The 17,869-nt window shown below is 46.9% G+C and overlaps 1 protein-coding gene across 1 annotated transcript; it reads right to left on the reverse strand.

Moving 5' to 3' along the window:
- Positions 1-15,203: 15,203 nt before the first annotated feature.
- LOC120968139 (uncharacterized) lies at positions 15,204-17,474 on the reverse strand. Its single transcript, XM_073506240.1, has 5 exons — positions 17,208-17,474; positions 16,414-16,882; positions 16,024-16,312; positions 15,696-15,930; positions 15,204-15,592 (listed from the first exon to the last, which is right to left on the reverse strand). The coding sequence occupies exons 2-3, from the start codon at positions 16,697-16,699 to the stop codon at positions 16,062-16,064; spliced, it is 537 nt and encodes a 178-aa protein (XP_073362341.1). The 5' UTR covers positions 16,700-16,882; positions 17,208-17,474; the 3' UTR covers positions 15,204-15,592; positions 15,696-15,930; positions 16,024-16,061.
- Positions 17,475-17,869: the final 395 nt, after the last annotated feature.

Consider the following 17,869-nt stretch of genomic DNA (forward strand, 5'->3'; position numbering starts at 1 on the left):
TACAAGGTGTGAGTATTGAGTAAGACTCAAGACCTAACCACAGCAGAAGAGAGAGAAAGGACGAAGGTCGTCCCCTATGCTTTAGACGTAGGCTCTACAGTATGCTATGCTGTGTACCGCACATGAAGTGTGCCTTGCCATGAGTTGGTCAAGGGGTACAATAGTGATCTGGGAATGGATCACGTGACAGCGGTCGAACTTATCCTTAGTATCTAGTGGACTAAGGAATTTTCTCGATTATGGAGGTGAAAAGGAGTTCGTCGTAAAGGGTTACGTCGATGCAAACTTTGACACTAATCCGGATGACTCTGAGTAGTAAACCAGATTCGTATAATAGAGCAATTATTTGAAATGGCTCCAAATAGCGCGTGGTAGCATCCACAAGATGACATAGATATTCGTAAAGCACACACGGATCTGAAAGGTTCAGACCCGTTGACTAAATAACCTCTCTCACAAGCATAACATGATCAAACCATAACTCATTGAGTGTTAATCACATAGTGATGTGAACTAGATTGTTGACTCTAGTAAACTCTTTGGATGTTGGTCACATGGTGATGTGACCTATGAGTGTTAATCACATGGTGATGTGGACTAGATTATTGACTCTAGTGCAAGTGGGAGACTGTTGGAAATATGCCCTAGAGGCAATAATAAATTGGTTATTATTATATTTCCTTGTTCATGATAATCGTTTATTATCCATGCTAGAATTGTATTGATAGGAAACTCAGATACATGTGTGGATACATAGACAACACCATGTCCCTAGTAAGCCTCTAGTTGACTAGCTCGTTGATCAGTAGATGGTTACGGTTTCCTGACCATGGACATTGGATGTCGTTGATAACGGGATCACATCATTAGGAGAATGATGTGATGGACAAGACCCAATCCTAAGCCTAGCACAAGATCGTGTAGTTCGTTTGCTAAGAGCTTTTCTAATGTCAAGTATCATTTCCTTAGACCATGAGATTGTGCAACTCCCGGATACCGTAGGAATGCTTTGGGTGTACCAAACGTCACAACGTAACTGGGTGGCTATAAAGGTGCACTACAGGTATCTCCGAAAGTGTCTGTTGGGTTGGCACGAATCGAGACTGGGATTTGTCACTCCGTGTAAACGGAGAGGTATCTCTGGGCCCACTCGGTAGGACATCATCATAATGTGCACAATGTGACCAAGGAGTTGATCACGGGATGATGTGAGTGACGGAACGAGTAAAGAGACTTGCCGGTAACGAGATTGAACAAGGTATAGGGATACCGACGATCGAATCTCGGGAAAGTAACATATCGATAGACAAAGGGAATTGTATACGGGATTGATTGAATCCCCGACATCGTGGTTCATCCGATGAGATCATCGTGGAACATGTGGGAGCCAACATGGGTATCCAGATCCCGCTGTTGGTTATTGGCCGGAGAACGTCTCGGTCATGTCTGCATGGTTCCCGAACCCGTAGGGTCTACACACTTAAGGTTCGATGACGCTAGGGTTATAGGGAAAGTATGTACGTGGTTACCGAATGTTGTTCGGAGTCCCGGATGAGATCCTGGACGTCACGAGGAGTTCCGGAATGGTCTGGAGGTAAAGATTTATATATGGGAAGTCCTGTTTTGGTCACCGGAAAAGTTTCGGGTGATATCGGTAATGTACCGGGACCACCGGGAGGGTCCCGTGGGTCCACCAAGTGGGGCCACCAGCCCCAGAAGGCTGCGTGGGCCAAGTGTGGGAGGGGACCAGCCCCAGGTGGGCTGGTGCACCCCCCCACCAAGGCCCAAGTGCATGGGAGAGTGGGAGGGGGCAAACCCTAGGTCCAGATGGGCCTTAAGGCCCACCCTAGTGGCGCCCCCCCCTCTCCTCCCCTTGGCCGCCCCCCTTAGATGGGATCTAGGGCTGGCCGCCTCCCCTTGGGGTGGGAACCCTAGAGGGGGCACAGCCCCTTCCCCCCTATATATAGTTGAGGTTTGGGGCTGCCCAAGACACGAGAACATCTCTCTTTCAGCGCAGCCCTAACCCTCTCCCTCCTCCTCCTCTCCCGCGGTGCTTGGCGAAGCCCTGCGGGATTGCCACGCTCCTCCATCACCACCATGCCGTCGTGCTGCTGCTGGATGGAGTCTTCCCCAACCTCTCCCTCTCTCCTTGCTGGATCAAGGCGTGGGAGGCGTCACCGGGCTGCACGTGTGTTGAACGTGGAGGCACCGTTCTTTGGTGCTTAGATCGGAATCAACCGCGATCTGAATCGCTACGAGTACGACTCCCTCATCCGCGTTCTTGCAACGCTTCCGCTTAGCGATCTACAAGGGTATGTAGATGCACTCTCCTTCCCCTCGTTGCTAGATTACTCCGTAGATTGATCTTGGTGATGCGTAGAAAATTTTGAATTTCTGCTACGTTCCCCAACAGGGCCTACCTCGCTGGCTGTGTTTTTGCTACGAGCCAGCCAGCTGTCCTCACCTGCGAAAAAGCGGGTCATGAGTGTCGTAAGGGCTGCCATAGACTTCGGCTTTTCTTGGCCGAGGTGGCGTGCTAGCCATTCGTCACGGATGCTGTGTTTGAAGGCTGCTAGGACCTCGGCATCCGGACAGTCAACGATCTGGTTCTTTTTGGTTAGGAACCTAGTCCAGAATTTTCTGGCTGATTCTCCAGGTTGTTGAACTATGTGGCTTAGGTCATCGGCATCTGGTGGCCGGACATAAGTTCCTTGGAAGTTATCAAGGAAAGCCTCATCCAAGTCTTCCCAGCTACCGATGGAATTCTCAGGCAGGCTATTTAACCAGTGTCGAGCTGGTCCTTTGAGCTTTAATGGGAGGTATTTGATGGCGTGGAGGTCATCTCCTCGCGCCATGTGGATGTGGAGAATAAAATCTTCGATCCACACTGCTGGATCAGTTGTGCTATCGTATGATTTGATATTGACGGGCTTGAACCCCTCGGGGAATTCGTGATCCAGTACTTCATCTGTGAAGCAGAGAGGGTGTGCGGCACCTCTGTATCGGGCCACGTCGCGGCGTAGCTCTGATGGAGTCCGTCTGCGGCATTCGGCCCGGGCGTAGTTAGGTTTGTCACGTCCAAATAGGTAGCCGTCGTCATGCCTCGAAGCACGTCCTCGTGATTCATAGATCGATCTTGTATGTCCTACTCTACTGTCCAGTGTCTGCCGGAGGTCGTACGTGTGACCCCGAACTCTTTCGTCTCTATTTTTACGGGGCGGTGGGGCAGGCTGCTGTTCGGCCTAGGTTGCCGCTTTATCCCGACCGTGGGGTGGCCGGTCGGCCGCCCTGTCGTCTACGTTTCGGGTAGCTCTTGGCTGGGCGCTTGAGGCCGTATTCTTCGACTGTCAGGACATCGGTCCATCTATCGACGAGCAGGTCTTGTTTAGCTTGAAGTTGCTCCTGTTTCTTTTTCAGGCTCCTTGCAGTGGCTATGAGCTGAAGCTTAAAGTGCTCCTACTCCAGAGGATCCTCAGGCATGATGAAGTCTTTGTTGCCGAGGCTTGTCTCCTCCTCGGAGGGTGGACGGTAACTATCGTCCTCCGAGTCATCTTCTATGGCATGTTCATTAGGGTTGTCTTGCCTGTTGTCATGTTCCTCCTGTTCGGATGTAGCTCTGACAGGGTCTTCGTTGTTTTCGGCGTCGCTCGGAGTACTATTTTCTCCGGTGCCAGTATTTCTATCTTTTGAGCGACGAGGCTTAGAGCGGCGTTTGGGGCGTCGGCGCTTGGACTGCGGCTCAGAGGTTTTATTCGCATTTGGCTCTTCTTTGTCGTCGCCAGATCCTTTAGGTGTAACAACCATGTACACGTCGTACGAAGAGGTAGCCGTCCAATGTCCGGTGAATGGCGGGTCTTGGCCTTGCTCCTTATCGGCATCGTCGTCCATACCGTCGATGTCTTCGGAGCCATAGTCAAGCACGTCAGTTAAGTCGTCGACAGTGGCTATGAAGTGGCTGGCGGGTGGGAAGCAAAATTCCTCGTCATCCATCTCTAGCTCGAACCGGAAATAGTTCTGCTGTGAGTCCTTCTCCAAGGACAAATTCTTTAAAGATTTTAGCACATCACCCAAAGGCGAGTGCTGGAAAACGTTAGCGGCGCTAAACTCGAAGATCGATAACCGATCTAGCTCGGTGTCTGCAGGCGTACACAGTCCGGAACTTATAGCCGGAGACAAGTCCGAAGTTCCGTTAAAGCCAATATTGCAGGGCGTTGAGTCCATGTGCGGCTCCAACGCCGCGGACTCTGCAGCCTCGGATGGCCCGATCTGCTTTGGCTCTAAGGCCGTTGCAGCAGCAGGAACCATCTCCTGGGTGTGATCCGATGACAGATTTAAGTCACGTTCATCGGGGTGAGGGGGAGCGATCGCCGCGGGCTCAAATCCTTTGAAGATCAAGTCTCCACGGATATCCGCGACATAGTTCAAGCTTCTGAATCTGACCTGATGGCCAGGGGCGTAGCTATCGATCTGCTCCAGATGGCCAAGCGAGTTGGCCCGCAGTATGAAGCCGCCGAATACAAAGATCTGTCCGGGGAGGAAGGTTTCTCCCTGTACAACGTCATTACTGACGATCGAAGGGGCCATCGAGCCCTTTGCCGACGGCAAAGTGGAACTCTCAATGAAAGCACCAATGTCGGTGTCAAAACCGGCGGATCTCGGGTAGGGGGTCCCGAACTGTGCGTCTAGGATCGATGGTAACAGGAGACGGGGGACACGATGTTTACCCAGGTTCGGGCCCTCTCTATGGAGGTAATACCCTACTTCCTGCTTGATTGATCTTGATGAATATGAGTATTACAAGATTTGATCTACCACAAGATCGTAATGGCTAAACCCTAGAAGTCTAGCCTATATGAATATGGTAATGAGTATGTATATCCTTTCCGGACTAACCCCTCCGGTTTATATAGACACCAGGGGGATCTAGGGTTTACATGGAGTCTGTTACATGAGAAGGAATCTTCATAGTTGGTCGCCAAGCTTGCCTTCCATGCCAAGGAGAGTCCAATCTGGACACGAGTACGGTCTTCGGTCTTCCTGTCTTCACAGCCCATCAGTCCGGCCCATGGATAACAGGCCGGATGCCGAGGACCCCTGAATCTGGGACTCCCTCAATCATCTCAGTTGCAAAGTTTTTCCGCAATAATACCTTTGTTGCAAAAACAGTGAAGACAAAAAAATTCTGCAACACGACCTATGTTGCAAAAAATAAATCCTGCAACACGACCGATGTTGCAAAGAAAAACAGTAACACAATTTGTGTTACGACAGTTTCCGCAATAAGACCATTGTTGCAAAGAAGAGAAAGATATCCAACCGCTTGATTTTGTCGTAACTAACGGCTCGCGAGGCAGCGAATCTTTTAAAAAGATCCGTCGGCCGACGCAGCCCCCAATTAAGAAAGAGTCTAGAGTTTGAAAATATGTGTACGTGTGTTCTTTGGAAAGCTTTTACACGTGCGTGTATTTCAAGTTGGCTACTTCTATAGAGCCTCGATGTGCGTCCCTGTAAAACTCAGGTCATATTTTGATAATAAACAAGATGTGTTTTCTAGGGTAGACACCCGTATTGAGTTTTGGGGAAAGCTTTCTAAAAATCCCTAAGTTTTGGAGGAAGCTTTAGAAAACCTCAGTGCTGCGATTTCTGCGAGGAAATTGTTTGCGTGTGAGTTCTATCGTTGAGATTGGTTCTCTCGTGCTGGACCGCAAGGTTCAAACCCTCTACTTCATGTACATAATGTGCACAGGCGAGAGGTTATTGCTACTGGAGGTGGGGGTGGCATGAATGATCGGGCCACAATGGGATCTCGCAATCGGTGTTCGATTCATATCAGGTGGTATTCAGAGCCAAGGTTGTTCACGACACTGCGAAGGAGATGACTGGATTATTATGGAAGCTAAGGTAGGGATTTCAATTAGAGGAGGAAGGTCGATGGTATGGGCATTTTCATACTCGTGTTGTGGTACAAGAGAGATCATATGTGCCATGACAATCGACCACCTGAGTTTGATCAACGTTGCAAGCATCGAGATGGTGGAAAAGCTAGATCTACCGATGACACCACAAGCACAACCATACTTATTTCGTTGGGGTCATGAAGAGCCCAGTGTCACGCGTCAAACCAAGGTACCATTTTTGTTGGGAAAAACATTTTTGCATGATTTTGTGTGACATGATTCCGGCAACGATGGTTTCATGTCACTTATTGATGGGCGAGCCATGGTACAAATAGCATGATGTTGCGTATGACTGTCAAACACACATATATACCATCAAGAAGAATAAGAAGTATGAGTGTATGGCCTCGTGCCCATGGGTGAGGATGGTTTTATTGCTTGGAGGAGAGAATATCAGAAGAAGATAAAAGAAAAGGAAGATGCAAAAAAGAATATGGTGGAAGCTACTGAAATTTTGTGGTCACCATTCAATCTGTACATGAAAATGTTGCTGCAGAGATTGAGCCGAAACCAAGGACGGTTTCATTTTAAGGGGGAGAGGATGATACGGCCACGACTAATGTCGGTGTTCTCAATGTTCATAAAACTTTTCCGCGGATCGATGGCTTAGAGGGAAGAGATGTGTACACATGCATTAGTTTGTGTGAGAATTACCAGGAGAAGATTGCAGCTCTAGTTGAAGTCACGTGCATGCATTTTTTGATTTAAAAGGAAACTTTATTCATTTGAAATAACCAGTACATCGTCTGTGAGGATCATTACAATTTCATTTGGAGGTTCCTCAAACCAGTCGGAAGTCGAAGAAAATCTAGCTAATCTAGCAAGTGCATGAGCTACTTTATTTGCCTCTCTATTACAATGTTCGAATCTAGTCATGACAAAATCACAGGCATAGTGGTAACAATCCTCGAAAACTGCTGCCGCCGCCCCAGTTGATTGTCCTCCTTCCGGCATGGTCTCAACCACCTCCATGTTGTCTGAGTTGATGATTAGGCGGTTACACCCGACCCTTTGCGCCATTTTTAGGCCAAACTTGAGAGCTAAAGCTTCGGCCATCAAAACATCTGCACAATAGTCAATCTTTCCATTTCCTCCTGCAATGAACCTACCTTTGTGGTCTCTTAAAACTACCCTCATCGTACCCTTCAACATATCATGATCAAAAGAGGCATCAACATTAAGTTTCACAAAACCCCTAGGAGGACAGTACCAACCCCCCTTTTTCATCGTCGCCTTTGGAGATGATGCATTTACAAAGTTGGATGTGAGAGCTATGATCCCCATTGCTATCTGATTTGCATTCTGAGTTAATTTCTTATGCACTAACTTTCGTCTTTCCCACCATAGGTCCCAAGCTGAAATAGCTATCATTTCACGTACATTTTGGTACCCCATAATACTCAAGTCTTGGTCTGGAAGAAGTAGAAGGTATTCCAATATTGCCTCCCCGGCAAGATCAACCTCACAAGCTTTATCAATAATCACATCCATCCCTAGTCTCTTCCAAACCTCCTTTGCTTTACTACAGAGGAAAAGCATGTGTTTCGTATCTTCTAAACCCCGAGAGCAAGTCGGGTAAGAGGGCGAGACCTTCATGTGTCTATTAGCGAGTGTTACCCGACATGGGAGAGTGCCATGTAATGTACGCCATATATTTTTTTTTACTTTTGCTGGGCAGGATAACTTCCATATCTGACACCAAATAGGATTTGGTATGCTTCGCCCCATCCCATTAGAACATTTGAGTCTACTCCCATACTGATAATTCCATTCCACCGAGTAAGCAGACCTTACCGAGAGCATACATTTTTTGTGTAACTCCAGGCAATGAAATCTGTCATATCATATTGCGAAAGTGGGATTGAAAGAATTCGTTGTGCGTCAATGGGCCACATAGTTTGTCTAATCAGTTCCTCGTCCCAATTGTTGGAAGCAGGGTCAATCAGGTCACTCACTTTTGATAGCAAATGGCTCCCCCTAGGGGTCACAATCTTCCTAGTGACACAGTTTGGGATCCAGGCATCTTCCCAGATATTGATGTTATGTCCATTACCCACTCGCCAAATATAGCCACGTTTCAGAGTAGTTATACCTGCCATAATGCTCTGCCAGGTGAAAGAAGCGCCACGCTTTGGCTTAGACTTCAGCAAATCGCCATCAGGGTAGTACTTGGCCCTCAGAATAGTGGCACACAAGGAATCAGGATTATCAATAAGACACCATGCTTGTTTGGCGAGAAAAGCCAGGTTGAAACAGTGGATATCACGGAATCCCATTCCACCTTCGTTTTTTGGTACACAATTTTCCACCAGGCCATCCAGTGCATCCTCCTCTGGTTCTCCTCGTCACCCCACCAGAAATGCGCTATCGCGTCAATGATTCCTTTATAATTTTTTTAGGAATTTTAAAGACCGACATTGCATAGGTAGGTATGGCTTGGATCACAGCCTTGAGTAGGATCTCCTTCCCCCCGGCGGACAGTAATTTTTCCTTCCAACCACTAATTTTCTTAACAATTCGTTCAATCAGAAATTTAAAGCAGTCTGATTTGTCAGCACCCACGTTGGCCGGTAAACCCAGGTATTTATCATTCATTGCCTCCGTCATTATATTCAGCGTTGTACACATTTGTTCTCTGATCTCAACTGTTGTATTAGGACTAAAGAAAATGCTGGACTTTTCCACACTTACCAGTTGTCCCGACGCCGCACAATATAAATCTAATGCTGATTTCAGGGCCCCCGCACTATGTTGATTGGCTTTCATCAAGATCAATGAATCATCCGCAAAGAGAAGATTTGTGATTGGTGGGGCGTCCCTACATACTTTAACTCCTGATATGTTTTCGTTTTCCTCGACATGTGTCAGCAATGCATTCAAACCCCTCTGTGCATAGCAAGAAGAGGTATGGTGATAGCGGATCACCCTGCCTCAATCCTCTAGTAGGCTTGAAGCTCTCACTTTCCTCTGCATTGATCCTTACTCTGTATTCGACAGTTGAGACACATTGAATAATCAAATTCACCCATTCTTGACGAAAACCCCATCTCAACATAATCTCTTTCAAAAAAGGCCACTCAACTCTATCGTATGCTTTGTGCATGACAAGTTTTATGGCACACAAGCCCTCTCTACCTTCTCTTTTGTTCTTAATTGTGTGAAAACATTCATAGGCCACTAAAATATTATCCGTTATTAGTCTTCCCGGTACGAATGCACTCTGTGTTGGGCTAATGATTTCTGGTAAAAAAAACCTTCAAACGGGTAGCCACCATTTTTGCAATTATTTTGTATACCACATTACATAAGCTGATCGGTCTAAATTGTGTTACCTTTTCTGGTGTATTAATCTTAGGAATCATCACGATCGCCGTATCGTTCCAACCGGTCGGGATAGTACATGTGTTGACTACTTTCAGAACCTCCTCAATTAGGTCCTCCCCCAGCATAGGCCAGAACCTTTTATAGAAAATAGCATGGAGACCATCTGGTCCTGGAGCTTTTAAGTCCCCAATATCGAATAAAGCCTTGCGAACATCTTCCGCGGTATAAGGGGCAAGTAGAGCACCGTTCATTTCATTTGACACTCTCCTACGGACAAGTGATAAAACTTCTTGATTCGGATGCTGAACTTCCGAAGTGAAAAGCTTTGAAAAATATTTAGTGATGTGATCCCTCAACTCCTTTTCTTCTACCCAGTTTCCTGAATCATCTAAGAGTTTCCTTATATTATTTCTTTTTTTCCTGGCTGTGGCAGCGTTGTGAAAGAAAGCTGTAGTACGATCCCCGTGCATCAACCAGTTCGCCCGTCCTCTTTGCAACCAGAAAATTTCCTCTTGATCCAATATATTTTCAATTACCACAATAATTTCCTTCTGGCGACATCGAGATTCCGTATCCAGAGGGCTTCGTCTTAGTTTCTCCAATTCTTTTTTCAATTTCCTAACTCTCACCTTCGGTCCCTTTAGAGTTTCCCGATCCCAAGTATGCAGATCGGCATGCATTGCTCTCGTACGATCAGCAGGTGAAGGTCTAATCCCCGCAAGCTTTGCTTTCTCCCAAGATGCCTTAACAATTTCAGTGACTGTCTCTTCTTTCAACCACCTCGCCTTAAATTGTTTAACACGTCCCTCTGGTCGTTTGAAGATATTTTTCATCCAAAAAATCTGTATCCAGTACGATTGGACGATGGTCAAAATGAACATGTTCTTCGTTGGTCACTCCCGCTCGTGGGAATTTATTTACCCACGCTAAATTACAGACCGCCCGATCAAGACGCTCACGAATTTTGCCTCTACTCCAAGTGAAAAGGTCGCCTGTATAGCCTAAATCGTCGAGACCACAATCCATTAGGCATTCACGGAACTCTCTCATCATACCAAGTGGTCTTGCCATACCGCCCTCCTTTTCCGAAGGATACAAAATTTCATTAAAATCCCCCAAAACCACCCAGGGGTGGTTACCCTTACTATGTAGATTGCGAATATCATTCCAAGATAGATGGCGTTCATTCCAATTCGGGTGACCATAAAAACCCGTAAAACACCATTGAACCACATCCTCATACATGAACACAATATCAATAAAATGAGGCGAAACATTGTTCAACTCAACTTTATTCGACTTATGTTAAAACAAAACTAGGCCACCGGCCTTACCATCACTTTCCACTACTAACATAGAGTCAAAACCTAAAGTGCAGCATAGCTCATCGGCTTTACAATTATTCAAATGAGATTCAGAAAGGAAAATTAAATCTGCCCTTGTACAGTCCTGTAGCTCCCGAAGCTCACGAACTGCCGTGTTGGAGAGCATACCACGGCAGTTCCATCCTAGGATTTTCATTTTGCGCGGCGGTCCCCCTCCTCGGGGGCCGCCGATGTGCCATTTTCATCTTTCCCTTCACCAACAGATTCCACACCTTGCGGAACATACTCCTCCTTCTTGTCAGTCTCCTTTGCAATGTGTGTAACCCGTCCCTCCTTGTTCTGGACTACTTCAACCTTACCAGTGCACACCCGCTTGGACTCCTTTGCAATGTGTGTAACCCCTCCCTCCTTGTTCTGGACTACTTCAACCCTACCAGTGCACACCCGCTTGGACGAGACGGTTACATCGCCGTATAAAATGTGCTCATAGCTCTCCATTTCTTTCTCAAAGGAGAACTCTAAATTGCTACCAATCGGACGAACGCCAAAAGAGTGTCCCCTTTTTTCCCCCAATACTTGCTTACGAGCATCCTCATCTCTGTTTAGCCCCATTTTCTTTTTATCTTTATTTTTTGAGTTGCCTCGCATGGGATTCTTAGCTGCGTTGAATTTAAAGTGCAGTGCATTGTTCCCTGTACCACCTCCTGCCGTAGCAATCCTGTCAGCAACGGCGTTTGACAATGCCTCCATCACCCCCGGCTGGAAGAGGAGTGAGCGCCTGCCCCTCCAGGAGAGCCTGATCTAGAGTTGAAGTAGAGCGCCTGAGACCCTCCTGGTCCTGCTCTTCACCTTGAAGGGATGGCTCCAGTGGCTTGAGGCCCTGGAACAGAGCAGCCGGTGCACCCGCCCGGTCCACCTGACCAAGCGGCACACCAGCCGTAGCAGGCGCCAAAGCCCCCTGAGACCGGCCCTCCTAGCCGGTGGTCGTCTTGACGGAAGAAGCGGGCCCCTTATCAGAGACCGAGAGGCCACTTACCGCAGCGGCCACCTTGACGACATCCATGGGCTTGGCGTTGTTGATGTTGACGATGCTTGTAGTCGAATTCTTGTCGCCTCGAGAGTAGTTCCCGAAGAGGAGACCCCTCCTGCTAGCACCTTGACTCTTCCAGTAGGGCTCAACACTAAGATTTCTAGGGAAGCAAACTACTCTCTTCTCACTTGGAATTTTACAAAACCTCCCAGAAGTATGACCCACAATCCCACAACACTCACAATACAAAGGTAGCTTCTCATACTTTACATCAAATCTGAGTATCTCTGAACTACATAAAGGGGTAAACTCTACAGAACATTTGAGAGGTTCATGCAATAAGATCTTCACACGCACACGCAAGTATTTTTCAACAATTACATGGTTACGGTGCGATACCTCCAGCACCTCTCCCAGCTGATCCTCGAAAGACCACCCTAAACTCTCTGTCTTAAGCTCGAACGGGAGATCGCGTACCTGGACCCAAATGGTCATGACGCCAAGGTCAACCTCCGTCGGGTCGCCCTTGCCGTCGAACTCGGGGAAGATGAGCCCATCCCGCTTGAAGTGCCATGGCTGCGCCTTCAGCACAGACCGACGGTCACTCTCAGCGGCAAAATTGAGGATGAACCTCCCGTCGTCGCTGGCCACCTCTTGGAGGGTGGTTACCCCTTGGTTCTTCCACGCCGTGTTCCGGAGGTCGTCGAGGATGACCCTCGGGTTGGCCTGGAAGGGGGATAGGAGGCATCCTACCACCAGGAAACCGGTGACGGCCTTGCGGGCAGCCTCCATGTCAATGACAAGAGGCCGGCCCCATCCCGAATGTGCCCCGACGACTTCGTCCCCAACTGATGGAGAGAGGGTCCAGCTTGGGCAGTGGCCGGCGGTGAACACATCGCCGTGGCGTCCATCACCACCCTCGAACCCTCTCCACTCACTGGTTTCCTCCCCAAAACATCACTCACATTCCCTCCCTGTCCCGCCATAGCACACTCCCCACGAACACAGCAGGTGGTAGAAAGAGCAGAAGACAGACTAAGCTGCACTGGTGAGAGGGAGAGCGATGGCAAGGAAAGACCTCTCCCAGTACCACAGATATAGCATGCCAGGACCCCCTTCCACCCCACATCAAAGACGGAATTGAAGCTAATAACCATGAGTAATATGCCATGAATGAGCAGTTTCCTAGTAACTACAGCGAAAAATGCTCCCTTTCCCTCAATTGATTCACAAACGGCAACATGAACCAAAATCAGGGCGTCAAACAACTATCTCTGGAGATTCATACTATAATATGGCGGATAGGAAAAGTAAACAAGCATGTCTACAGGTGCTACCTTAGAATACCAAGCGGAGATCACTCTATTGCCCCCCGACGTAATGAGAGCATCAATTTCCAAAGGAAAGATCGATGGCACGGCCCCTCCCCACTGAATACTCTCGCTAAATCCTACCTCAATTGAATGCCCTTCCAAATTAACAAGTGCAGACGCCAAATCCCCTTTACAATCACAAAAATTTCCCGAAACAAGAGCCACCCAAATCCGCGGAAATCGGGCTAAAAGAGGATCTTGAAGATCGGATCGATCCTTCCCCGGATGGAATCGAGGGGATCTCACCTTCCAACTTGCCAAACAACTCCAACGCTCTTCTCCTCGAGGTCTCCAGGCAGCTTCTACGATCTGCCGCCCCGCGCAATATTCGCCTAGATTGAGCCCGAATCTCCTCCCAGTATCTCGCGCTGAAGAGGCCCCCGATGAGGCCCACTTCAGGCGGATCGACCCCTCCTCCCGGCTTAGCCGCCGGCGCCGACTCCGCCATCACTCGCACTCACTCTCCGTCGCCGCCAGATCGCTTTCGCGGTCGTGGGAGCCCCCGGGGGGTTTCTTGTAAAAGTGGGACTGGCTGTCCTATACTTTCCGAGACTTGCTAGTGCCTTTTTATGGTTTGGATACAAATCAAACAAAGAAGGGCAGGCTGCATGCATGCATGCCGGTTAGCCAAGGAAACAAATCATGAAGTCAATGTACACGGGACTCGTACAAATATAAGTTACTAAGCGATGATGTTAATTCTTTTTCTGGCATTCCAAGAGCAGCAGCACGGATGCCACATGGAGAAGTATGGAAAGTAAACACGTCTATATTAACTATAACTAGCACATATGCTCGTGCGTTGCAACGGAAAAAACCAAATAATTTATATGTACTTAAATTTAATGAGAATGATAAGCCCTATATTTCGCTACGGAGAAAACACAAAATAAAAGTTTGATCAACATTATAAAAGAAATTGCTAATATATCAATGAGTTGATCAAACTTTATGCATGTCTCACGTATCCCCCCTTTGCGGGTCTTTTTTTTCTAGTATTAATTTATTTCCATCTTCATACATCTCACGAATTCCCTCCTATGGGTCTTTCTTTCCTTCTTCACGCATGGTTTTTGAGTCCTTTCCTTCTTGACGCATGTCTCACATATCTGATCTGTGGGTCTCAAGGCTGATTATAGGTTTGGACGGACAGACCTATATAAATTGGTGTCATTGCATGTAAAAGAGCGAGGTGGTATTATATAAGATAAACAACACGAAAAGTGCTATTCTAAGCTCGAGCTCAGATGCACTGCATATCTCAGTCGTTCACTGGCACCAAGATTCACAACGTCTCCTGTATAGTCATATGTATTCTGAATAGTATATCCCACCTATTTCCTGGCAAGGGCCCACCTATCTACCACACATAATGCCACCATCGCCGTCCCACCCTGACGGGCTTAGATGGGGGTGCAAGTTATGGGCCACGGCTCAGCCTGTACACCTATTTTAATACCCCTCTAGTGACATAGTGATCTCGGTGGTTGGATGGGCTGCTGATGTGACTAGGCATGGAGCGAATAAAAAATTTAGCTGGTGCAAATGAAGTAGATTAACAGGAATTGTAGTATAAGAGGGACAAGGTGGAAAGTTGGAAAACAAAAAACACATGTGAAGTGATTTGAAGGGCCTAGTGGTACAAGGGTGCTAATTAATTGTGAAGGCACAGTGATGATGACAGGCAGCGGTCGTATTTTATTAGTAGAACCCATGATTACAGCAGTGCACAGACACAAAAGAAGGATAATGGCTGATGACCAAAGGCATAGCGAGTACTTTCAGAATTTGGGACAACACTGACACCTGAATCAAACCAAGCATTACTTCACGGGGGAACCAAAAGTAGACAATGATATATACTGAAAGGAATAACTGAAGAAAGACTGAACCATAACACAGAAGAAAACATGTTGAAAAGGCAGTTTAAGCATCATCTCAAGTTGTAATACAAGCTCAGAAATAAAAATGCTATTATCACTGAACATTTCTAAAAAAAGGAGGATCAATGAAACTGAGAAACATTCCTTTTAGACTTGTCCGTGTAAAACTAAATAGAAGAACACTGATTGTCTATCTAGGATAAATATATATCACAACCATTTGAACTGCATTTTAAGAGCTGGGAAAACTAAGAGCTAAGAAGCACAACCATGCAAGCTGCAGTTTGAGAGCTGAAGAAAAAAATGTGGTTGTACTGAAGAAAAACAAAAAGTGCTCAGCTACAACACTGATTGTTGTATTATGTGAGCTACAGATTTCAAATCTAAGAACAAAAGTCTGTAAGAGTGATCCGACTACTCACCACAGAAACCTCATATAAGAACATCGATCCAAAAATTCCCTCACCAAATTATACTTAAAATCAGGGGGGCATCCGTCCAAATATATTATGCAAATTGCATATGTAATCAGGGTAGTAGTTCTAATACAATTCTCAGGAGGGAACTTAAATGTATATGCTATCTGTAGTAAACCAAGCATTGCAATGCAGAGAATCAAACCAAGCATTACTTCAAGGCTATAAAGAGAATCAAATCAACAACCACCATCATGGCTGAGAACCACCAATGTACGCCCATCCTGCAAAGCAAAGTTGTTTCTTAGTAAATATTCAAACTACATTCCAAAAAAGACATTTTAGAAGTTGTGTTTAAATGTATGAACTTTTTTCAGTGCGTCTAACCTTCGATATTTGCCTGCCAGCGACGGCAATTCTCATTCGCACTTTTATCAACCTGAACATGTGCATGTACAATTGACAGATCAAGTAAATCAGTGTCAACATATTTCACATTTGTGGTAGTATACTTTGTTTACTCTATGGCCACCCTCCACGGGGCTTGTTTCTCGACCTGCTGGTTCGACCTCCTGAGCAAACTTTTGGTTTGCTGTCGCATTGGCGATCTCAGCTTTAGTTGCTGTAGCAAAACATAAATGCATTAGTTCATTCGTGTCCAATACACGACCACCATGTTTTGCATCACCTCATTTCTGCCTTCACGCAAACTTACCATTTTGATCATACAGTTTTTGATACATCATTGCAACCTCAGTCTTCTTCCCGCGGGCCATCATTTTTATCATACATTTCTTGATACATTTTCGTGACATCTGGATCTTGCAGCTCTTGCTCCCTCAGCTTTCTATCTGTCTCAGACAACTTAGCGTGCTCAGGATCATCAGACCATTCTTCCATATCAACTTCATCATTGCTTTCATCATCAGAGATGTCAATAACCCCGTGAACCAAACCCGTCGTCGCACTCGCAGCCGGTGCACGGGATGCTATCTCCATCTCATCTGCAGAAGCATACACACAAATGTAAGCACACAATTATAAGTTGCTTCTGCATCCAGGAATCAGTAAGCATTTTTAGATCAAAGTTTTTTCCTGTACTCACATTCCGCATCCAGCTCTGCTTCAAGTTGCCGAGCAAGTTGATCATCTAGATGCACGTCATCTATCCGCTCCACCCTGCGCACAACCACATCATCAGGCCCCTGCACATCACCATCTCCAACACCTTCTTGTTTTACCAATGGGATGCTTGTGCGTGCCCTAACATCGCATGATGCCGCCTGAGAGGCATGTACATGCATCGCGTTGATCTCCTCCAGAACAACATCCATTAAACCAGCATCAGCTACCAGAAACAAGCCCCAAGATGTGTTACCATATATGATCATCCATTCACATTTTGCAAAAACAAAATAGTCTAATTGCAAACCATTCTTCTGAAGATGGACCTACTATCTTACTAGGGCAATTGTTATCTTCGTCTTGCACAAGTGGTACAACCTTGTTCACGTCCGCATCTTCCTTGACCACACTGTCAGTGCTAGGGGCTGATGTTCGTACTGCTCGGCCCCCTTCAAGTTTGAAAGAGATTATTCTTAGCAAGGCATCAACATTTGTCATCGGTAAGCTCATAAAAAATTCTCAACCTGAGAGGGATTACAAATGATTTGTGTCAACCAAACTGATTCTCTGCTCATCTAATTGCAGTTCAAACTACTAACTCACATGAAGCCTAATTAGATTAAAACATCAAGTCCTCACACTAATTCATATCAGACCATGGATTACTGCCACACCAAGAATTCAACCAACAATGCACGGCCACAAACAGCCTGGAAATACGTTTAGTGAAATTCTTCATAGCACAGATCAAATTTTAAATTCAGTTCCCCTCACCTTTTATTCCAACCAGGAGCCTGGGGATTTATCTTTCCTATGGAGAGCTCAAAAGTCGGAGGCGAGTTGTCCTTCTCACTGTTGCCGCTTGAGCCACGTTGCAGATTCGCCCATCTCCGCTCATCGCCGCCGGTGCAGACGCCACGCAGATCCGCCCATCGCCGCTCACACCCGTGCCCTCCAGCAACGGCACCACCACCGTTCGCCTATTACCGTCCGCCGGCAAACTCCGGCAGCAGACTCTCTCCTACCTCCTCACTCAGCGTGGATCTATGGCAGAGAAAGCAAATAAACCTCAGTCCCCTGTGCTCCACTCTACAGATCACACACAAATTGGGGGAAAATCTCTCTCATACCTACGGATTGGATGCATGAGGAACTCCATTAAGCGTCGGTCGCCCGTTCTCCCACTTCCCCCTCTCTACCTCGTCACCTAAAATGGTTGCCGCATTGGGGAAGAAGAGTCTGGATCTGCAGTCGTTTCGAGGCTGTCGCTCTTTTTTTTTTAGGATGGTTGTCGCTCTTGACGGAAAGCATCTTATCCGAGCCACGGAACAGACGTACAACAACGAACCTGGGCCACGGCTCAGCCCGTCATCGGGAGACGGCCGCCAAGCAGCTGGCCTACTCCTAGCACCTGACACATATGTATTCTGGCATAG

The sequence above is a fragment of the Aegilops tauschii genome, chromosome 1 (genome assembly GCF_002575655.3).
Source record: "Aegilops tauschii subsp. strangulata cultivar AL8/78 chromosome 1, Aet v6.0, whole genome shotgun sequence".
In the NCBI taxonomy this organism is placed as follows: Eukaryota; Viridiplantae; Streptophyta; class Magnoliopsida; order Poales; family Poaceae; genus Aegilops; species Aegilops tauschii.

Coding starts and splice junctions, on each gene's coding strand:
- LOC120968139 (XM_073506240.1), bottom strand. CDS start 16,699: ATGATCATATATGGTAACACATCTTGGGGCTTGTTTCTGGTAGCTGAT. Junction 16,313..16,413: donor AGCAGAGCTGGATGCGGAAT/GTGAGTACAGGA, acceptor ATGCTTCTGCAG/ATGAGATGGAGATAGCATCC.